The sequence below is a fragment of the Anguilla anguilla genome, chromosome 6, assembly GCF_013347855.1.
Source record: "Anguilla anguilla isolate fAngAng1 chromosome 6, fAngAng1.pri, whole genome shotgun sequence".
Taxonomy (NCBI): Eukaryota; Metazoa; Chordata; class Actinopteri; order Anguilliformes; family Anguillidae; genus Anguilla; species Anguilla anguilla.
This window is the reverse complement of record NC_049206.1, coordinates 41240319-41264666: the sequence shown is the minus strand read 5'-3', so window position 1 is coordinate 41264666 and position 24348 is coordinate 41240319. Positions and strand designations below refer to the sequence as shown.

The window sequence follows — 24348 nt, the reverse complement described above, 5'->3', positions numbered from 1 at the left end:
AAACCTCAGTGTTCTGTGTTTATATGGTTTGATCACTTAATGAACGCAGGCAGTCAACAGTTCAACTGTTAAAGGTGATCAGTGGCCACTGTATTCAAATTAAAAACGGATCCGTGTTAAGAGAATAGTAAGCGCGTGATCAATGTTAAAATTGTAATACACATTTAAGAAGTAAATAGAAAATTACCGTTTGTAATTACAGAACAAAATGTACTTGTTACCTTTTTTGCTAGCCATAGTTCCACAACTTCTAGGCCGTACAGTATCATTTTCACAGTAGACTCGATAAATAGCAACTACCGGCAATATTGATTCATCTGATTTGGGATTTGATAGTAAATGTGTGAGCGCGCGAAAGCTCGTGTGTGTGGCTGGCTTACGTTGCCGTCACATGACCGACAGCAGCCTATCAAATTCGACTGAGACGAGGAAAACAGCTGCAGCGACAGCCTGTCAACTCAGATTCCAAGCAGTGACAGTAGCTGGAGTGTGTTGGTAGGGAGACCGTGGAGGGCGTATCTCCGCAATGCCAAATAAAGTGAAAAAGGAGAAGGTGAGTTTTTCTTTTGTGAGAACAGGTTGATGGATCCTCAAGAGTGTTAAGGGATCCATAACGTATTGGTTTAACGATAGAAAATTAATTTGACTCACAGGCCTAGACGGCAATTATCTGTGATGCTTCTCAACAGCAACGTGTAGTCAATTCATGTAGTTAGTTGAATGAGCTAGAGCTAGCAGCGTTCTGTGTAGCTTGCTTGCTGGTGAATCAATTTGGGTAATGCTATTGGGGGCTTTGGGTTATTACACCGTAGCGGTTACATGTAGTATAGATAGTGACTGTATTTAGCCTACGAAGTTGATTATACTATGGGGTTGTTTTCTGAAAGTTCCCGGCATTCTTGCTCATTGATGGCTGCATGTAGCCAGACAGCACACAATGTTTCTGTAAATGTTTATGTACGTGAAACGTGTACTCAGGCTTGTTTATTAGATACATTTGCTAGGTATGTATGTTGTCAGACACAACGTGGGCGCTGAGACAGTTACGTTAGTTCACGGCTGCATAATTGCGCCTCGCACTGCTATCAATAATTTATTGAAGAATTTATGGACAGTGAATAGTTTAGCAAACTTATCTCTAGTCAGATCAGTTTCCCTATTCCTTCATTTACGTTAAGCAACCAATTATGTTTGATAGGTCTTACTATCTATACTCCTTGCTGTAGTCTAATACCGTTATAAAGTTTGGCGGGTTTTGTGCTTTTCGTCTTGCTTGCGTTTTGTTTTAAAGCTGGTATTGGGAAATAAGATTTTTCAAGATTAATATGTACGTTCGAGTCAGTACAACAAATTGAATCGAGTTATCGAGTCGAATTATTTTCTCAGACTTTCCCGTTAAAAACACTCATTGTCGACGAAACTATTAACTTTTTATTTTTTGCCTGTCTGGCTCGCGCTCGACTCACTCACAACTCAAGCAAGACGTATGTGCTTGATATAATGTATTGTAACATTTGGGAGACTATGTTTCTCTTCTCACATTTAGACCATGCATGTTTCAAAAGATGTGTGCTCTTTTAGCCGCGAGATGAGCGTCTTTATTCAGCACAATGCAAGGGGGTCTTTCCCACACACAGCGAATTCTCACATGGTGTGAATTCATCATTAGTTCATTGACTACACATAAACTACTGCTAAGCATACTTTACTGCTATTATACGTGGACATTTTTAGAAATTAACAGCATTTATTCTGCAACATCTTGCCACACGGCCTAGGGATCTTGGAAAGTGGGCGGGGCTGCCTTGGTGGTCCCTACAGTATGAAACTTGAAAGGCTGTTGGTGGTGAAGAGGTCCCAGCTGTGAATAGTTGCAGAAAAACTTAAGACAGTTGGACTTCTTTAATGCTATGGGTCTGAAGGGTGTATAGCTGTCAAAAAGCCACTACTGAGAAAAGGGAAATACAACAGTAGAAAATGTACAGTAGTACACTGAAACTGGACAATTTAGATGTGGAGTAAGGTTTTATGGACCATAGGTCTAATTTTTTGATTTTTGGAAAGAGAAGGCAGTACTTGCACTGCCAAAGCAATGAAGGACTTTTGGAACTAGCCTGTTTCTACTACTATTAGTCAAGCATGGTGGTGGATCAGTGCAAGTTTGGGGTTGCATAACAACATCTGGAGTTGGCGATTTGGTTTTGATTGAAGACATCATGCATAGGGCCACCAATTTGTTGCAGTCATGTGACCTGCAGGAATTTAAACTTGTATTTTAATAGTTATCATCCAGGGGTCCCCATTGACACTCCAACAGCACAGTCAAATGACTAATCATACAATTGAGTTTCTAATTGAGACACTTACAAGAACAATGAGTTGATCTAATATGGGGAGACTCGGGTCCAAACAGTTCAGAAAGTGAACATGGATGGTAGTCTAAATGCTGTGAAAAGCATGCCTTTGAGCCAGTGGTCCTCTCTCCTGGTCCTGGAGAGCCATAAGGCCTGCTGGTTTTCGTTGTCACTCAGCACTTGAGTAGCACATCAATTGATTAGTTAAAGCCGTTGATTACACAGTTAATTCAGGTTGCCTGGTTCCTGTTGGGAATCAGTCACTCATCTTAAGGAAAAAACCAAAACCAGCAGACTCTGTGGCTCTCCAGGACCAGGGTTGAGCATCACTGCTGTAAAAAAGAAAAGAAAATGCATCCATATAAAGCTTGTTTTTGTTTTAGCACAATAACACCAGATTGTACTTAACATCTTGAATGAAGACCATTATTAGTCAATCAGTTGAATCATGAATACATTTTTTAAAAATGCTATATGACTGCTCTCTTTTTTAATTTGCCACTGCTTCTAACAAAACCTTTAAAATATTGTCGCATGTCCACAGTAGTTAAGTTATCAAACTGAATTTAACACATGACTGTTGCTTATAATCATTGCTGTCAATCATCGACTGCTTAAATAGTGGAAATTACTTTAGCAACACAACATACTGTGGTGGTGCAAATGGCATAATCGTTTGAAAAGTGGCATCAAAAAAAGAGGCTATTGTGACTTGTCTTCTGACGGAGGACATAAGTACCACATAGGAAAACAAGTGGAAACAAATTGGGCCCTGTTTCATGTGTGTCGTTTAAACAGTCCAGGATAATTTTATGCATATTGTAGCCTACATTACATAACATGACATAACATAATGAAGAGAACAGGCCATTCAGCCCAACAATGCTCGCCATTTTTCGAATTAAATTGTACCTAGTGCTCTGATTACCTACAGACTAGACAGTATGTAACACTGTATTAAGAGTTTTTGCCTCTACTATGTGACCTGGTGGGCTATTTCATACACTGACTACTCTTTGCGTGAAAAAATTCTCCCTAATGTCTGTGTGGAATTTACCTTTTTCTAATTTCCATTTATGTCCCCTCGTTCTACTAACAGTATTCAACCTGAAGAATATCTTGTAGCTCACTTTATTTTCATTTATGTATTTGAAAGCCTCAATCAAATCACCCCTAAGTTTCCTTTTTACTAAACTCGAAGAGATTTAGTATCGTTAGTCTTTCCTCATAGCTTTTATTTTTCATACCAGGAATCAATTTGGTTGGCCTTCTTTGAACCTTTTCCAGAGCCTGTATGTCTTTCTTGTAGTACGGCTCCCAGAACTGCACGCAATACTCTAAGTTTAGTCTAATGAATGTATTAGATAAGTATACCTTCGTATACCTTCCCTGAATTTACATCCTAGCCTCCTGATGGCATCCTGTTTTGCTGAAACAGCACAGTGCCTAGAACCTGAAAGGCTTTGATTAACCATTGCTTCCATTTTATCAAATTATCTCAATTAGATTTAGCCTTTCTCTGCTTCCCAAATAAATGGGGAGACTTTGTATAGATAGTGCTGTAATTTTGACATAGTAAAACCAAAATGTATTTTTTAAAAATCCTTTAAAAGGGCAGTACATTTGCTCTTTAACCACGTGTGCATTGTTTACACATCTAAAATGGTGGAGTCAAATTGTGGAGACATATCAAGAAAATGTCTTTATGTCAATTATGGAGCTCATTGTATATAATCACGCACACACACATGTATGTATGTGTGTGTATGTATGTGTATATATATGTGTGTGTGTATATATATATATATATATATACAGTATATACACACACACAAAACATGGTCTGCAACTCTCACAAAAAGGATCTATAATTCAGATGATTAGAATGTTATTTATTGTGCGGAGTAATAATTACAATGATATTTTAACTAACGTCTTCCTCAGAGCCTAATGCTTTGAGGACGACATAAGTCAAAATGCGTATATATATATATAATATCATTACATGTCATATCTACATGTCGATTGTCAATCTGGATGTCTCTGTGTTATATAAGAGTCTAAGTGTTTTCACTAAGTTGACACTAAAAAAAACGTAATTATTTTTAGGAATCTCCGAAGCCTGTAAAAGCTAACAAACCAGGAGGAAAAGATGGACAAGAAAATTATACTGAACATGAAGTAAGTGACTTCTCTGACTAGATGCTGTGACACTGCTCTGCTGAGCCAGGTATCTACTGTGCATCTGTTGATGACTGTGACACTTAGGTCTGGAGAAAGTGTCCACGGAAGAAGTAGCCAACTCTTTCTGCAATGTCACAAATTATGTGGTAATTTATTTACATGATTTTCTGTCTTTATGGTGAACATCACCAGAATATTGTCACCTTCTTTTCCAAACGTTAATTTTATATTTTACCTTAGTTTGCATCTTACCAGTACATATGTATCATGCCACACTGCACAGTCAATACAAAAACTTGGTAAACTTCAATTTTCTAAATAATGGTACCTTTAAGGACTCTATTTACAATAACAACTTTACCCCATTCTTAGTTTGGCTGTTTCCATAAATTAAGGCTGTAGTTGGCTGTAGGTGTATTCATTCAACATTAATTGTTCCATTCTATGTTATGCTGACTATATAGCTGCGCTACTGCTTAAAGGAACACTCTGTATTTTCTTAATCGCTGCACTTGATGTCTCCATCTTGAGTAAACGCACTGGAAATGAAGTGAAATTGTGTGTTCTTGTGGTGTAAGGGTTTCTGGTGGTGTAATGGTTTGATGCATGCTGAATGATGCATCCTGTTGTGGCCAGTGTGATTTATGTGGAATATGTTGAGCTTCTGCTTGGCTTTGGTTGGCAACAACAATAATTTTAGCACGCATGTGGCATGTGTATCTTTCAATGATGCTCGAATTGTTCTTGTTGTGCGTTATGCTCCCCTGCATTGTTGGGCATTTGAAGATGTGGAGCTATCACGCTTGTATGCTTTGTTTTCTTGTATAGCTGAAGTTTCGTTATTGTTGTTGTGCCATTGGGGGTATGAAGAAGACAAGGGAGACCACAGGATGTTGGGGTACTAAAGTCCCCATACCCTGGTTGTCATTGCTAGTACAACATGAGAGGTGCCTCTGCTGACCAGTACTGGGAACCATGATGCCCCTTGTGCAGCTGCATCTGTTATGCGATTGGTCTTTGGTGGGTAGAGTCAGCTGATCTGGGCAAACTTATGTAGCTCCCCTACTTTTGTCATGATTTGTATAAGTGGGCATCCAGTAAGCCTGGCCAATGACTGGAACGCCACATTTCCAGTCATTGGCCAGCGAACTGTTGCGATATTAGGCTACATAGACTTCCTCCGACACCATCCAAGCCCCACCCTATCCAAAACCATTTCCCTGCGTTCTGTCCTGGGTGAGATCATGTTAAATTGCAGATTTTTTGGGGGCGTTTTTAGTCATCTTTAATAGCTGTTGCTTTTCACATCATTGGTGCTCATAACTGATCGCTCAAAAAGGAAGCCATTTGGTGTTGTTGGCAAACCAACCAGAGTGTGGCCTTGGGATGGCCTTGGGATCAGAAATCACAAGCTAGCTGTGGAAAGTGTCTGCAAAATCCTACTTGAGGACTATACGGACCCGTTTATGAGGGAGTCGTGGCAATCCTGGTTCAGCCTGGTTCTGGTTCTGCAGTGGGAAAGAAGGAAAAGAGGCCAGCCTGACTCCAGCTCTGCTATGAAAAACTGGATCCCTAGTCTTCTCCTCAGTGACTTGCTACTGTGCACACTTGTGCAGAAAAGACACATAAGGCCATCAAGCTGAAATCATTCAGAGGAGCCCTTCATTCTGTGATGCTTCATCTGTGCCTTTCATTTCCTACTTTCGAAAGAAATTAAACATCAAAAGCTTTCTGTATTTAAGGATGTTTTTCCTTGCGGTGTTTCTATTTAATATGTATTTAATATGTGCAATTCTGAGTTGAGTCTTAATGGAAATGAAGTGTTGTTATTAATATGAATGGATGTGCTACCCCCAGGAGGTTGGGATAGATTTTAAAGCGATATGTGGCTGTTAGCAGTTACCCGCTCTTGGATTGCGGGATCAGGCTATATTAAGTTAATATGTTTTTGAACCTTTTCTTTCTTATTTTCCGTATTCTTCTATTCTCCCATCCTAAAGAGGGGAGTATAATGCCTGCCAGTCACCTGTTGATCTTTTTGTCACTTCCTGGATGGGTGGCCATTCCCATCACAGGCTTATTAACTAACTGGACTACTTAGTCTGCTACCTTGGGCTTTATTAGAAGGAAAATGAACATATATGCCACCTTCTGAGAATAAGGACTGTTTTGTTTTCAGAGGTCACTAGTTAAAGGTTGCCTCACTGTTTTCACCAAAGTGCTCAAGATTCCAGGTAATCCTGAATGATTAACAACAGTTTAGGAAAACGTGTGGTCAGCATTGCAGTTCAAATTAATTCGTTTTCCTTTATTATAATTATGTTTTTATTTTGAGCTCACTCAACAGTTACAGTACTTGAATACAGCCACCCCTTCTTGGGAAAATGCATTTTATTCAACACACTATAGTAATTTTCATTACTGGACCGTCTGCACAGGCCAAGAGTATTAGGTCACCTGTGGGTTAAAAAAATAAACCTTAGGCAGAGAAGAATTCAGTTAATATATTTATTGAATAACGCACCAAAGTATCATTTTTTTTCCACCTGCAATAACACAAAAAGATGAGTCTTACTTTAAAATAATAGACACAGCTTTCCCCAAAATACCCTCCTTCAGCTTTAATTGCAATTAAACAAACTATTGGAAGTCTATTCAATTATTTTGCAAATAGGGGGTGGGAGGGAGGTGGGTGAATAATTAAACTGATAGGTGGTGGGTATTATAATGTAGATATGACATTAGTAATGTCATAGTAATGCATCATGCTAATTCCCCCAAATTTTGTTAGCCCATATCTTCCTTAATAATGATTAGACGAAAGTTTCATTTTGGTTCCAGTGGTTCCTTATAAGACCAAAATAAGCACGCCAAATCTCATTAAAATCTGCGATGATGTGGTGTTGAATTGACCTGGACACACCCAAACCATCTATGAGGGAAGTTGATGTTCTGCCGAGTTGTCTCAAACCAACTCTGCAGAATTTAAACCGAACCCGACGTGTCAGGAAAGGGCACTGCTGTTTCTTTTGGGCGTGAATGATCAGGAGCAGCTTTTCTTCTCTCTGGGGTGAAGAGGTTATCCTCTGAACGGAGCTCAGCTGCTGTCCCTCGCCGCTGCGGGAACGGATGGTCAAACTTTGGCCGCTCTTGGAAGAGGCTCAGGTATGCGCGGAGCGCCTGCCGAAACCCAGGATCAAGCTGGGGAGACGTGTGCAGTGCTACACTTGTTTCGCGCTGGATTCCGAGTGCTTTTTTTTATGCCTGCCCCTGTCCCGCGGTGCCAACTGCCCCAGTGTGGCTGGCTCCACACTCCAGCCAAGTGGGCCATCTGTGAGTAGTGTCAGAAAGAAAAAAAAACCGAGATACACATTATTGCAATATCATTTGTAAATGTAATTGACCAGATGACCTCATCAAATATTACAAAAAATAACTCCGCACGTCTACACTAAATCCACGATCACGAACAAAGCAGATCTTTCTCAGGGAAGGAAAATGAAGAAGCGAGCAACTTCCGCATGTGTGGTTTAAGGTGAGAGCGCCTCTAGCCCAGTGGGGCGGGGGTGGGGGTGACCGCGGCCGCATGAAACACCATGCAGTACACGCAATGCAGAAACGCAGAGAGGCTTACGCAAAGGCTTAGTTAAATAGAAGCACTTTGCGCCACTGCCTTTAATCACAGGCGATGTCAGAACGCCCTACAGGGCAATTATGGCGAGTTTTTCTTTCGCTCTCGTTCTCTCCCGTGCCAGCTGCCCTGAGCTCCCCGCTGTGGTGACCACGTGCTTGCCTCTGGAAAGGCCTGATCGATAGTGGCGGCCTGTGAGGCTGGATCAGCTCAGTGCATCTGAGGCGTTCGGACTGTCCAGCTTCCGGCCAGTTCCATCACTGCGATCTATTAGTCGAGGCCTACGGAGTAAGAATAGGCCCGGGAGGCCTTCCTGTTTTCACGAGCTCTGCTTAATTCCCGTTTTCAGTTCAGCAACAAGGTAATTACCCCCTCCGGCCCTTGAGGTGGCTGTAATCTTTTCTGGTGGTGGATAAATGCTTCACTCCCAGTGATCTGGTGTCCATGCATGCCTTTTTGAAATCCTCAAGGAACAAATTGTCCTGCCAGTGGTTTGGGTATTAGGAGTGCTTTTGTTTCAATTTTATGCAAAGCCTGCAATGTTTTGCGAGCATAAACTGGAGTGTAAAGTTTATGAATAAATCTTAGTGTGGTTGCTTCAGCAGTTTTTTAGCTGTTGCCAAATGTTAGAGAGCTGTAGCATCTTAAAGCTTTATCTGTCCAGCTTTATGGCCATTACAACCTAATTGGATTTTGAAGACTATGTACCACTCAAATAGTGGAACTATGTCCCCAAATTGTACCTTTTTACCACTTCCAAACCTCCAGAATAAAGCACCCAAATTAAACGTTGAATGTCTCAGCTATTGATTGGTGTACAGAAATGGCAGTCCACTTAAAATAAAGCTTTCACGTGTGGGGTGATGCCATGTGTGCACACATGATGGTTGTGCATTGGACACAGCCAATTGTGCAAGTGCATGGTTGTCCTCAGAAATGTTCTTAAATTCGCCAAAGGTTCTGCAGTCGTGAAGGTCATGTTCCACTAATGTGGAAACACGAGCCCAGGCACCAGGTTCCTTGAGTTTTTTACACCATAAACTGCTTTCTGTCTGCTCTCTTTTCCTCAACACAAGCCTGTCTCCTTTTTATTACCGTTTTATTAATTAGGCTTGCTCCCGTTTGGACTATTGAGGCGTCCATTCTCTCTCATCGACTAATAGCAGTTTAAAGGCTAAGATAAATATATAATTTATTATCGGGAGCGAGCTAAACAGCAACATTTGCCGGAGTATCACCTAACATACTACGACTTTCACTTCTGCAGAATGCTGGGACATGCTTGGCCAATTAGGCTGCAAAATAAAGAGAAACTTGTCAACGCGGACGCCACAGGTCCAATTCTGCTCTTGTCACTCGTTCATTTGTTGAGTTAGCCGATAGTGAACAGCTCCAGTGAGGTTCCAGACTTATAAATTGAAGTTACAGGTACTTTACTAGCAGGATAATTTCTTGTAAAACTGCCCATAAATAACAGACATTTTTTTTACAAACTTGTTTGTTTGTTTTTTTTTTTTTTATGTTTAGGCTGACAAAAATAAATCTGACTTAGCATATTGTTGACCTCCACTAGTATTCATAAAGATTACCAGCATTCAGGAGTCTGTATGATACATCTTAGCTATAATTTCTTACTTTGCAGTAATACCCATTAAACAGTAGATAACTATTTTGTTACGTTTAGCAATCACTACTTAAGGCCTACTACTTATATCTTTCAAGGCTAATGAAGAAGGAAAAGCTGAGATTAACATCAATAACATCTTAATAACAATGAAACTATTTAACAATCTCATCACAAAGCGTCTTTTAATAAACTAAGCAACGATGAAAGTATGTAACGTTCTTATCAAGTCATTTCGTAACCTTAGTAGAACTCACTGCATAACGATTTGGTAGATAGAATATACATTCTAAATATACTAAAGTTAACCTCAAGAGGGAGCCAGGTGCCTACAAATAGTCTAGTGCATAAAAAAATGCATAAAAGGGCAAAAAAATGTTAAATGTGCAGATAAAAAATGTTTTTATCTTGCGAATATCTTAGTTGCTACACATATGGCTAGGTATCTGTGTGGTTAGGGGTGCAATATTTATTAAGTTTAGAAATATTAACATAGCGTAGTTATATATATTAGAATGAATGACACCATTGACCGGCTTCACGATACCGCTAGCTAAATCCACTTCATTCCGATATGCCAATTTGCAATTTAAAATCTGTTTATTAATGTATGATGCATGTCTGTTATGATGTTATTGTTGAATTACCACTATTATAAATATTCGGTTATTAATCCGCTTTTTAGCTCGCTTCGCACAGAATGGCATAGTTTTGGTTTTCTCTCTGTGTCCCTATTGGCTGAAATAGCATCACATGCACCAAGTCTTCACAAGGCTCAGCGGTCTTCATTCATTGCATTTTATTTTTAATTCCCGAAAAACCTTTAAATATTTCAAAAATTTCAAGAAACTTGGTACAAACACACTTCTCTGATCCAAGCTGAATATTATAAAGTTGAAATGACATATCTAGCTTATTAGCTGTAAGAGGAGAAGTGTGCAGAAATTTAGGCGGAAAGACAGTAAGAATAAGTATGTAGGAGAACAGGCAGTGGGTTACTGAAGCAACCACACTAATTAGTCTGAGAACTCCATCAGCTGGCCCCTACCAAATCGGAGACTCCATATTTAGTTAACTGGCAGAATAGAAGGACGCTAGAAAATTAGTCATTTTCCCCCAACACAACAAATGGTCTGGAAATTTGGTCAGTACTGGATGTTTGTTGACACTTCTATATATAGGCATGTTGATGAAACAGAATTAAGGATGATAAAAAAAGAGGACTTCCCTTAATCCTTTGGAATGGGGATCATTCCTGCCATTTGACGAACACACGGTGTACTGTATGGCTAGTGTCTGGGCTCTTTTTGCATTGGTTTGGCTGTTTCAAACACTTCTTTTGACCAGTGTAGCTGAATTTCTTGGCCATTACACAAACAATTGCCTTGAACGCTGTTCCCTTAGTACACAAGACAGCACAGGAAGTGCTGCCCCAGGTTCAGTGTGGCTCAGAAGAGGAGATGTGCTCTCCTCTCTGGAGGCTGGGCCTAATGCAGTGGCTGTCCGGTGACGAGCACTGACCAGAGCTCGGTCTCTCCCCGCTTCCATCCCCCCAGGGCTCCAACAGGAAGAACAATACCACCAGTGCCCCACCCACCACGCAGCTGCTGAAGGGGAAGCAGCTCGGCCCCCAGACGCCCACGAAGAAGGAGAAGAGGCAAAGCTCCTCCCGCTTCAGCCTCAGCAACAACCGAGAGCTGCAGAAGCTGCCCGCCTTACAAGGTACACATCAGGACCTCTCATGGCATCAGATTACAGGACCATTTTCTGTCTCAAAATCCACAAACTCTTAATACAAAGTGTTGCGACCTGTTTGTATACTTTTTTTTAATACTAAGATTGGTTGATTGATTGACAGAATGTGACGTCACATGACATGTCATGCCAACCCATGATTTTATATCTCATTACAATGCGTCTCTGGAAATCACATGACATAAGAGCCAATGCTACATTCTGCTAGGCTGGTTTGAGAATGCCCATTCATCTAGGGTGATGCGTCATCTTCATTGTCTTGTCTTGTGTGTAAAACCTTAACGGCTCCTTCCTTTTTTGGATGGTTGTGCATATGGGAGGTCCGGCTGGGCCTTGTCAGGTGAGACGGATGGGTTTTGAGTGATGCGGTTGACCTTTTTGCAAACTGGCCGCTCTTGCCACAGTGGACACGGGATCCGTTGCTCTGCCGTTGGAGCCCTCAATCTCTTAAGATCTGCCAGTTGTTAGACATTTGAATGACACTAGTGAGCACTGTCTATAGCACAGGCTTGGGATTCAAATGCCATTGGTTACATTCCCTTTCGCAGCACAATGTCAGAGCAGTTGATTGTGTATATTTAGTCCCAGTCACATGGATCCAATGATTATTGAAGCTGGTTGGCACAGTTGGTATTTTTTTTAGCCTAGCTGCACTGATGTGCTGGAGTCAGATCAACAGTGCAAAAGTAAATGACTTTGTATCAGGTTGGAATATTAGCCTTGGCCTCTCACATGCTAGTAATGACCTTGACATTTCTTCGGTCCATGCTCCTTCTTTCATCTGTGTGATGTTGGCAAATTCACACACTCTGCCATCGCACAAAATTGCATGTCATATCGCCAGCACCAAGTCATTCGCATTGAATTTGTTATGGCCTGTTCTGCTTACAGCTAGAGGTGTGCAATATGACTATCTTGAATGGTGACCAATTAAAATTTCTCTACAATCTGCCTTTACAGAGAGATTGAAAGTATCATGCTTCAGAGCTCCTGTACATTCTACCATAACAGTTGCACTGATAGCCCTCACTAACACTGCTTCTAGACTCTGTACTAGCCTGACCCTCCCCTTCACTAAGAAGGACATACCAACTAATAGCATCGTACATTTTGGGCGGTACCTTCAAAAATGTCATACTGGATTGGATACCTGTCTACCTGATTGGCATTCTTTTCTAATTACCCTCTAACTTGAAAACATACCCCTGTGTGGCTGGCCCTGATGAAGAGTTAAGTTTCCATAAAATGAAGTTCTAGTTCATTGCCCAAAGCACAGTCATTTGCAAAGATCATAGAGACACGTTTTGTACATCAGAGGGCAATGCAACAAACCTTTTTAACCACCTGAAAAGGAAGCACCCCAAAGAACACGAAGAGGCTTTAACATACGTGGATCCGGCTCGTCTTTTTGTTTGTCTCGTGTTCGAAACAGGTCGTTTCGGACAGAATGTTCTGTCTCATTTTGAGTGTACTGGCACCCATACAATAGAAGGGTTTCAGAAGACTACTTAGTTGATCTGTGCTACAATATGCCACGTCTGTACTTGGAATGTTGCGAAGAGATAGAATGGAAAATTCATCAACCATTCGTTATTTTTTGCCACGACAAGCAATTTATGGTCTAGTCGTAGTTGAGTCTCACTGCTCATTTCATTCTTGACTGGAAGCTGCACTTTTTGAAACTTTTTAGTTTATTTAATAAAACCTCCATCTCAGAATTCTTACCATTTCAGAATTTTTTGGCTGTTATTGTTTTGCAGAAATGCACTTTGAGTGCTGTTTACATTTTGAAGCAGGTGTGGTATTTATTAAAATATGTTTGAAAGAGTACTTTGGTCTGAGTGGTCCTTGCATTATTCTATCACTTGTATATATTCAAATGTTATAAGCAGTGTTTTTTTTTTCTTTTAGGTCTATATTTTCTTAAAAAAATATTATATAGTTACCAGTTTAGTTGTACTGTTCAGAAACTTGCAAAATAGTCTTAGAAAAGGAACATGAGAAGAATTGTGATCCATATTGTGAATCATATATATCAACAACAAAGAAAATTGTGATGATATTTTGGCTGTATCGCCCAACCCTACTTACAACTGTGGCAATCAACCCTTTAAAAATCTGTCTGTCCGGTTCTGTCAGTAAGCCATTCTAACTATTTTCTTGACTTTTCCTTATTTACTTAGGCGAATGTAGCCTACCTACGGTGATCCAGCTTTTTGTAAACTGACATGCATTTGAACGTTTATGCCACAATACATTATTGAATTTATAACCGCTTTGTAACATCTTGCGGGAATTTAAATTGTAATTAGTTCTATGCTCTCCACCAACTAAGTGCATAGTATGTAGAGTGCATTTTGACATGTGCGTTTGTCAAACAGGCTTGTGGTGTTTTTTTAATTTGAGGTCTGCATTTTAGGTTGTGCAGGTTGAGCCTCTGGGGAATGGGAACACGTCATAGCTGTCATTCGTCATGTTTGTTTCAGTCGCTTCTCGCTTTCTCAGTTTTCTCACGTTTGCTGTCTGCCACCACACTTGACTGCAAGTCTATTAGGCAGTCTGACATTTTCCCATGGCTCTTGAATTATGGCAGATTATGAGATTTTATACAGCATTTGTTTTAAATGTGTTTTAAATTCTGGCCATTATCCTGATCTCTCATTTCAAACCACATTCCTCAGTGCCAAGATAATTTATCTGTAATGGATGAAGTCATTTAATTCTGTGTGCCAATTAACAAATACTAATAAGTTTAAAAAAATGAAATAATATGAACAGTAAAGAATGAAACAATTCGGAGTGAGTTGTGGGTTTGTTTTGCAAAAAGAAAGGGGTAAGTGGTAAGGATGAGGGATAAGTAGATGTCAAGGTCATGGGTTTTTCCACCCCAAACTGTCAATCACACCGTATCCAGAACTGGCCTGGAGTTCATGACCATATAAGGGTCCCCCCTTTTCCCTACTGTGCAGTTGTTGGCTTCAGTTTGTACAACGTTTTGGCGCAAAACTGAACTTCTGTGGCTTCAATACGCTTTTCACAAGCCCATGTAAAGTCAATGGGTGACATCACAGTCACTTTGTCCTTCACAGTGTGACTGTGTGACTGTTAGTAAGTGACAGATTACCTTGGTTCTGATTTTAAGTTGTCTCTCTGTGCTGTGGAGGCCCAAATAGAAGTCAGTTAAGTTTTACCCTGCATGCAACCCACTTGCGTTAATCTTAGCCTGCATTATTTTGCCTCTAGCATTATCCTTTCCTCATTGCCATGCAATTTAACCCTGTGAGACCCCTTTCAGCATTTAGTTTTAGGTACCCTAACGGCACAGTTTTTTTTTCCCAAATATCAGTTTAGAACATATTATAGCAACATGTTTGTTGTACAGAGAGTGTCTAGAGTACACAACACAGGCTCCTCAAGCAGAACCACTTAGTCTCTTATAACATTTGTATTTTCCACCACTTGACATGAGTAAATTATCACCAATATTTTTATTTGGATGTCAGATGTGTGTATTACATGTGAATAATAACTTTAAAAACAAAACAATCTAAGTCTTACCTCAAGGTTATTTTGACAATGTTGCAAAAATGCACAGCCATGTGTGTATTAGCAGGCAATAGGCTCACTGTAACAGTATGCAAGAACTGATGTCTGGCAATGTTCCAGAGCTGTAGTGAACGTTAGGCTTGTGTCTGTCATTATTGTGTTAGGTTGGAAGATGACCAACACCTCCCATTGCTGCCCACCCGCCCTCGCCGCCACCACCACTCTCCTTCAAAATACAGGAATGATAGTATTAGCCCTCCATTTTACTAGCGTTGGCTTCAGTCTTTTGGTGTAGATTGACCTTTAAAGTAAAGCAAAGTATTCCTTAACATTTCTGTGGGATGATAATATATGAATCTGTGCATTATTGTCTACAATGTCAAAAGCAGGCTTTGTCCTGTGTGTTGTCTTATTTGGAAGAATCAATACTTCCCAATTCAGAAATGTAAAGATAAAAAAGAAGCTAAAAGGTCTTGCTTAATTGGGAGCAGAGCTTGGCGTAAGCTCCTCTCCATGCGCACTAAGTGCTTGCGCCTCCCCTTAGCGGTCGGTAATTAAAGTTTTATGGTCCGGGTCGATCCTAACAACCAGCCCTTTAAAGCTCAGTAGGCACCTCTGCTACATAATTTACAGGAGAGCGGCTTCTCAGCAACGCTTGTGCCTGGGAACGGTCTCCCAGCCTTCTGCAGCCACACGTGCTCTCTAAAGACAGGGCTTCGCGGCGGGAAAAGAGGAAACTCCAGGCAAAGGAGGAACTGGGGACCGCCCTCAAGAGGCAACTTGTGCTCGTCCCCAAGAACCGAGGTGTTTCTCTGGCCCTGTCTCCTCAGCAGTCTGACTCACCTTGATGGATTAAGCAGGGGATTAGCCCCTGATGGTGCTTTTAAGATGGAAAGCGCTTCTTATAATGTGAAATAAAGAGTGCAATAACCGTTAGATGTGACAAACTAGAGAATGGACGTTCTCGCTTCAGCCTGCCAGCTTCACAGACCCATGGGAAACGGATTTGACCGGTCACACAGAGCTTCTTTAAGTCGGCCTGGGAAGGTAGTAGGCGTGCTGTGTCCTACCACGCTTTCCCATGGTTTATTCATCAGTTACAATGTAAGCCCAACGTGTTTCAAGCAGTTTTGTATCTTAAATGATGATTGAATGCTTTTGACGTGACATTTTCTTGGTCCAACCCCAGATACGACAGAAGATCATGATGTAGACTCCTGTTGGGCAGCTATTGTGAATGTTTAGGTACCCCATGTTCAGCTCCTATGTAGAACTAGTATTGGGATACACTATACTTAGTTGTTTTGAGTCTTAAGGTACATAGTATTTAGCTCTCATTTCACATGCTCTTATGCAAGCAGTGGAAATGAAAACAACTGCAAAACCCAGGTACAGTACGCTTTATGTAACTATTATCCATAACCATGAATGTCAAGTTCAGTTCACGCTGTAAGCATAGGCTCGGTCGGAAAGTTGTGGTAAGTCAAACTAGGAGGCATGACGACGAGCTACGTCAAGGTAACGATACAAGTCCAATATAAGAGCTGGATGGCGATACAAGAATAACATGACGTGCCCTGGGGGGTAGTGATAGTTAGTCACGGTACAGTTTGAAGAGATGCGTCTTCAGACCACAGCAGAAAATGGGAAGGGAAGGGGAGTGGTTTGTATAGGAAGGAGGAGCTAGGGTGGAGAAGCTCCATAGTCGGGAGGAGCGAGAACCATTCACCGACATTGCTGTAAGGGCAAGTCGCTCCACTGCAGCAGAGCAGAGTGGTCGAGCTGGCTTGTAGGGTTGAATCCTGTTCTGTTGGTAGGCGGGGGCTGTACTGTTGGCTGCAGTGTAGGCCAGGGTCAGGACATTGAACCTGATCCTGTTGGCGACCGGTAGCCAGTGGAGTGACCTCAGCGGGGGAGTGACATGTGAGAACTTGGTAAGGTTGAAGACAGTTGGGCAGCAGCATTCTGGTTATGTTGCTGTGGCTGTATGGCACAGGCTCACAGACTTGCAAGATTGACCCAATGAGCAGAGCTTTATGTCTGTCTTTCACACTCTCACATGCTTTAATCACCAGACCAGACCATGCAGCACAATAGCTGGCTAAGTACACTATGTGGTCTGTGGAGGCAGATTTTTTTTCTCCCTCATGGAACGCCATTGTCAATGGAACAATGTCAACCCAAAATGTCCGAATTTGCATTTATTGTTAACATACTGTTAGCTTGATAGCGATCATTTAGCGTGATGTTGTAAGCTTAGCTCACGGCCAAGATAGTCCGTTTGATGATGTTAAATAGCCATTTATTTAAATAGAATTAATACACCAAGGTGCAGTAAAACAGATAGCAATGACTAGCAATATCATCATTAATCAAACCCATTAGAAGTATGTTTGGCTCTATGTATATGACTAAACTTACTTAAAGGTGCAGTATGTAAGTTTGGAGAAACAAGCAAGAGGGAAAGATTTTGAAAAAAACGTTTCACCCCCTCCCTTCAGCTCTTCCTCCAAAGTCCTCCCTCCAAACATGTGCGTACGCTGCATGACATCTGAGTACTGGAGAGAGGGGACATAGTGTGACCTGTTCTTTCATAATCAGTCAAAATGTCCAATTAATCTCAAATATATTCATTTTTGGCTGTTTTAGGGTTTCATCTTTTTTCAGTAGAACAATATCTTGGCTTTCATAATGAGTGTGTCTTGAAGCCAAATTCAAAGTAAAAGTATAGGTTTGGAGTTTTTATGTGAAAAGATGACAGCACTGGAGTTTTGCATCCTTTGGAAGTTGGCCAGCTTATTGTCATCAGTCACACAATCACCTCAGCTGCTTTTATGGCTACTTGCTAATGGGTTTCATCTGATTTTACTCAAAAAATGTATTTTCTTTCATAATCTGTGTGTTATGACACCAGGAAGGGAATTGGAGTGCTGTCCACCAGGGGGCAGCACCGACCCAACTTCCAGGTAGGGCCGCATCAGGTGCGGCCCAATTTCCTAATTATTGGGCATTATAAGAGGCCTGGGTTTCAGGCCTAAAAGGACAGTTTTTGGGTTGTGTGGCTGGTTCCTGGACAGTCCTTCATTTGATGCCTCTTTGCCTTTGGTCTCTGTGTATTGGAGGCTGTGGTTGCCAGATTGGCCTTTTTCATTTTTTTCTTCAGGATTTCTGTTGCAGTAGAGTGTTGGTGTCTTAAAAGGCGGTAAGTCAGACGTTTCTGTTGATTTTGTCCTGTCTGTCGACAGCCAGTGGACATCCCCAGTCCTGCATCACAATGTGTTCATGTCAAATTAAGTGTTAAATATAGTTTTAAAGGTTTTAAATGTAAGATGACGAGATAGCACTGGAGTTTTGTGTCATTTTGAGGCCAGCCAGCTTGTCACCAGTCACATCACATCAGGTGCTTTCGTGGCTATGAGCTAATGTATTGGATTTATTCCGATTTTAACTAAAAAAAGTTTGAATTTGACATTAAGACGTACAAATAATGAAAGCAGATAAAAATATCATTTTAAAGGTTTTAAAGGTAAGATAACAAGGTAGTAAAGGAGTTTCATGTTGTTTGGAGGTAGTATCTCTGCTTTGCTCTTATCTGTGTAGCTCCGCCCTGCCTGCTCTGGAAGTGCTGTGAATGTGCAACAGGGTTGATAGGCAGATAGGGAAGCCTCCTTGCAGAGAGCCATCCTGATTGGTTGTTAAGATTCAGGTGAAATTTAAATTTGGGGTGGCTGATTTCCGAGCCTGGGGCAGTCAGAGAGACCAGCTTTTTTCCTTAGACCTTTTAATGTATTGATATCTGTCAATATGTGAACGAAATTTGACCAAATATGAACAAAAGTGCTCTAAAACAAACTTACATACCACACCTTTAATACCGGTCGATCACATTACTCGCATAGCTAGCTAAATGGCTAGCTTGCAGTAATTTTATAATATCAGACCAAACATTTGTTAAAACTGTTTGCATAAACCATCAGCCTGTAAATCATGACATACTGCTAGCTTATTTATTGAAATCAAATGTTTGGTCTGATATTAGTGAATATAGTTATCTTGTTATCTTGATAACTATAGCTTTTTAAATAAATCAGAAAGAAACTATGACAGAGTGGTCAGTCCATTTAGCTCACTGGTAGGGCTAGGTATTGGTGATGATCTCTTTATTTAATATCATTTCGGGCCACTAGGTTTCAATTAAATTTTGATTTGATTTCAATTCTGGATACTTCAGTTACAATACAAGTATCACTTTGATATTAAAGATATTCTCTGAGAATTGTTGTTAACTGCTTGGACTATCTTCTAAATAAAATTAGATAATTATGAAAATCTCTACATCTTGTGAAAAAATGCATAGACGCAAAGATTGATCTGTGGATTTTTAAGGGTCGATATTAATTTATCCAAACAGAAATCAGTTAATTGGAAAATTGATATTTTTACCTAGCCCTACTTGCTAGCAGTGGTCTCTCTGTCTCTCGCACGAACCCTCTCCCTCTCCTCTCCTGCGCTCCGCCTTGGTCTCTGTCCTTGAATGACTTGCCCATAAGCTCACGACTCACCCTGTGCCTCAGTGAACTCCTCCTCGACAACAAAAGCATGCAGATGACTTGGCTGCTGCGCTTTGATTAGCAGATGCTAGTGCTAATTATGTCCAGTTCACATCCCAGACAAATAATGTCCAGCAAATTCTTGTTGTGCTGATTATCCTCACATTAAGCTAAAACGGCAAGGTGGAGGGCCTTTTGATATTCAGCGTCTCTCATCATCATTTGGAGTTGTATTCAAAACCATAACAAAGGTACAGCAGGGCACAGCAGGCAGTGAGGCTTTAAGGCTTTTTATGCCTGTTTCATGTCAGCAGGATTGTTAGATGATTTTTGATTACAGTGTTGATCCTCCAGTAAAGCCTCCTCATGCTTTTAGTGTCTTGCGCTGCATTGTCTCGTAAGTGACCCGCAGGGCTTAAAATCTTCTTGCCCAGAATAGATCCTTCAGAGGTCATTCAGGCAAAGTGCTTTTACTGAAGTTGAGTGGCTGGTTTGCAACCCATGGACTTATGCGCGACGTGTCATAATGCTTGTCATAACGTGTTCATGTATTGCTCAACCCACAGTGATGATTACATGCTCTTGACACTTGTTTGTTTGAGCTCTGAAACGGTCTGAAACCACTCACCGTCCCACTTTGGTGACCACAGACGTGTCGTCTCCGTTCCATCTGGCGTGTATATCGTTTTCCTCCTTTGAGTGGAATTCCTATGAATGCGGTTTCGTCTAACAGCCTACCTACAGAAGAGGCTGTCCTGTCATGTGGGCTGAGTGATGTCACTGGAGCACACAGTTATGATGGTTCACACAGCCTTCTCTTTGTGGACCAAGGTGGAAGCACAGATTATATACTCCCACCAGATACTCTGTCCTCTCTACTAGTGCCCCCCCCCCCTCTTCAGCTTAACTTCAGGAGGTTCTGGTTGGCGACAGTTGCCTGAGTTTGCTTTTCTGTATTACACCACCAAACTTCCATTGTCACAGTATTGTATGTGATGCCATCCCATAATACATTTCCCCAAAATTCTGAAATTTTTAAAATCAAACCAGAGGGAGAATTGACGATGTCAAGAACACTAAGCTTAATACCTGGTGGGTCTGTGTAATATGGTAATCTAGGGAAGGATCAGAGGTGCTGCTGTAAGCAAAAAAAAAACGTATTCGTTTTCACAAATTCTGAAATGTCTTAAATGAAGATCTTAACACTGAAACTGTGGATCTGGTTTCAACAAAATAGAGGAACTTTTTTATTTTTTTATGTTACTGTTGAACAATTCCTCCTTTGTGCCAATGCTGTGGTCTGCAATGCACCTGTGTTTATTGTTCCATAATACTGCATGATAACCGTCTGTTTGTAAGGCTGTCGGCAATCTGGATAATAGTATAGTATTTAGAAGGGTTTAGAAGGTTGCTTTTGAAATACGCTTTGGTCTTAAATATGCAAAGGGGATGTAAATGGATCTGATTAGATATTCAGTAAAAGCTGTTTTCAAAGAACAAGAGATGCTCTCACTTTCAATAATTTAGAAAGAGTGCATTGAGGTACATTATTTATTTGCATGATTGTGTAATAATATAGGCCTATATCGAGCCATAGCCTGAGTAGATGTTTGTGTGACACATACTCATAAACATTTGCAATTAAAATAATTGCCTGTATTAATTTCAGGATGATGGACAAGTAAGGCAGATAGAACCATCGGGTGCCAAAAGAATGCAAGCATAAGGAAATATTTAATTTGATATTTAATGAACATTTATAATGAAGATTGTTACAGCATGTCTGTACCATTCCAAATGGCCTTGGGACATGTCTTCCAGTTGTGATTGGCCTTTATGAACTGAAATTAAAACATGAAAAGCCAGGACAGGTGTGAATCATTATTTTTCGTTTATGTTATGACCTTCCTCACTGATGAAATAATGGCACCGTCATGTTTTCCTTGCAGCTGTACTGCCATCTGTTGGTGCATATGTGAACTGCCTCCTTCCGAGGACACGCTGACTGTTGGCCTCCATAAAAGGCAGCTCCATTGATAAATGAACTCTTTTTTTTTGGTTTGGCTGGTTTTCATGAACAACATTCTCAGGCCACTGCAGTAGATCCAGAAAGATACTAGATCTAATTTGTTTGTTTATTTAGTTTATGTGTCTCCTCTCGCTCTTCTCTTGAATTGTGTCTGGAAAATGTACTTCACTGAACAGTGACGTGTGTAATGAAAGGAAATGTTAAAGGAAATGAGACTTCTTTGTTTCTCTGTAGTGTTTTGAGCGGAATTGTGGTCTCAAGTAATGTGTTGCTCTTACCATATTAAGCACAATCATCTCAGGAGGAGTGGTGAGCCTTTTATAATAATTTATGTTTCTGTTGCTATTTCCTGACAGGTTATTGAGTGTTTGTCTTAGCAGAAGACTAGGTTAGCTTAGAGTTTATATTTAATAGTATGTCCAGTGAAAACATAATATTTATTATTTGTATTCAGATCTAATCAAAGATCAGTTAGAGTCATCCCATAAACCTTATATATTTGGGCCTAAATTAACTTTGCGATCTTCTGTATGGTTGCTTGGTGACTTAGGGTGTATGTGTAGCTTTGTGTATGAGTGTGTATGTGTGAGCATGTGTGTGTGTGTGTATATGCGCGCTTGAAGCTCCGCACAGATGCAGATGAACATTTTGCAGAAAAGCCAAACCTGAAATGTGTTTTGGTGTCCTGGCTTGGTAGAGCTCTCGATATTATGGTGAACCGTCAGAAGATAAAGCCCTACGCGCCGCTAAATGCCTGATGTCTAATGTTATCAGGCATTTAGCGTTAGCTCGGAGGACGGTCTCTGCCATCGCGCCGTGTTAGGGTAACCCTCGTGTCTTCGCCTGCATCTCGGTCCTGTGTAAATGTTTGCTGTGCCGCTTACCGCAGGGCGGACTTCGACCTTCAGGAAACGTGGAAGCTGTGCATGGCGGTGCGAAGCGGAGCTTTCCGTCTGTGCCAAAATGAGGAAGAACCCTAATCCCCCCCCCCCACAGGAGGGCTATTGGCACAGTCTGCAACCCTAGCAATCTCCCACTGACGTGGCTCTATAGTATCCATAGATACGCAATGTAATTGCTGTCTCGGGAAGGGCCTGGGTGAAACACATTGGGAGCGGTGCACTATGCCTGTATTAATGGTAAATGCTTGGCCGTAGTAGTCCGGATTTGAAAATTTTTTAATTTTGGTACACGCTCCGTTCATCGTCTGAAAGGGCACTCGTACAGTATGTAAGCACAAAATGTTCCAGCGGTATGCTAATTGGCAAAACCAGTCATTGGGGAGAAATGACTGATAATAGTTTTAGGGAAGTAGGTCACATGACCTGTGGGCACAGAACGTGAAACGCAGGCCCGTTTCACCCGATTTTGGTACTGCTCAGGTGCCCCAAAAAAAGAAGGTTTTATGTAAACAACAATACACATACCTGTCTGCTGTGTGGAATCTCCTACATATGAATAATATGAATAATTTGTGACTTCAGACCAGCAGAATAGCAGCGGGTGGAAGGGGTTGGTTAGGGTCATAACCAGTAGGTTGCAGGTTCAAATTATCACGCTGTACCCCGGAGTGAGGTGCTGAAGCTGAACGCCTTCAGTAAAAAAAAAAATGCAAGTGGCTAGGAAGCAAATCAAGTCACACAATTCACCATAGATGGGAGGTATCTACGAAGCAGTAAAATAAAGCGAGAAGGGGGAGGGAATAAGGCTTTGAATAGCCCTTTATTTGTGCTCCTGCACGCATTCTTGAGCCAGTCGCTATACGGGGCTATTTCTGCTGACGCCAGATGGTGCGCCCGTTCCCCCGTCGAGTCCGCGATCTTTCGCGGTAACAGCGCTTTCCTGTATCGGTCCCGGCGAATGGCTGCATGGACCTGCCAGAGGCCGGCCCACTCGCACACAGCCACGAGCACCGCAATGGACCAGAGTGCCCTTTACTACTTGGCTCTATTTTCTTTTGGTAGCTAGGTATTTATTTTCCTTTTATAAGTACTCCAGAAGTCTTCGAAATACTTTTGACAAATATTTACTGTTCTACCAATTTTAAATCAACCCTTTATTAACAGCCTGATGTCACATCAACTTCTAAGTCAATTTTGGTAACATAGTGAGCTCCATAATGTTTGGGACAACATGGTTTTTCTAGATTTGGTTCTATATTCCACAATTTTAGATTTGTAATCAAACAATTCGCATGTGAGATTCTTTTATTAAAGGTGTCAGGGAAGTGAGGATTATGTGAAATATGTTTAATTTTCTGAACCCAGCTGTTTTAACCGATAACACCCTTTAATGTCCGGCACTCTGAATACCGAACACAAGTGCATCAACAGTTGAAACACCTCACTTATCTAACATTTTAAATGTATTTATCAGATTTAAAACTGTTAACAGGCTGTTACAAGTGGTGATATTAGTAGGTTGTCCGCAGTATTAGATAAATTGTGTACTCGCCTTGTGAAAAAATTGTCGGTTTATCCCAAAATATCAACAAACTAATCGGCCTAACTGAGACATATACATGAAACGGCTCTAACGATAATACAGAGTAGAAATCTATAGTAGCTACATCACCTGGTAGCCCCAGCCAACTGCGTATCTGCCTCTAACACTCCTCTTCCCCAAATCTTTAGAGGACATATAGAATCAGCTGTTTACATCTGCCTGCTCCATAC

The 24348-nt window shown here is 41.0% G+C and overlaps 1 protein-coding gene across 1 annotated transcript in view; it reads left to right on the top strand.

Moving 5' to 3' along the window:
* Positions 1-426: 426 nt before the first annotated feature.
* Positions 427-24348, top strand: part of LOC118229337 (serine/threonine-protein phosphatase 2A 56 kDa regulatory subunit gamma isoform-like) — a 46307-nt gene continuing 22385 nt past the window's right edge. Inside the window, exons 1-3 of the mRNA XM_035421227.1 lie at positions 427-553; positions 4464-4535; positions 11350-11515. Coding sequence (XP_035277118.1) covers positions 527-553; positions 4464-4535; positions 11350-11515 — 265 coding nt within the window. The 5' untranslated portion in view covers positions 427-526. The remainder of the gene's footprint in view (positions 554-4463; positions 4536-11349; positions 11516-24348) is intronic.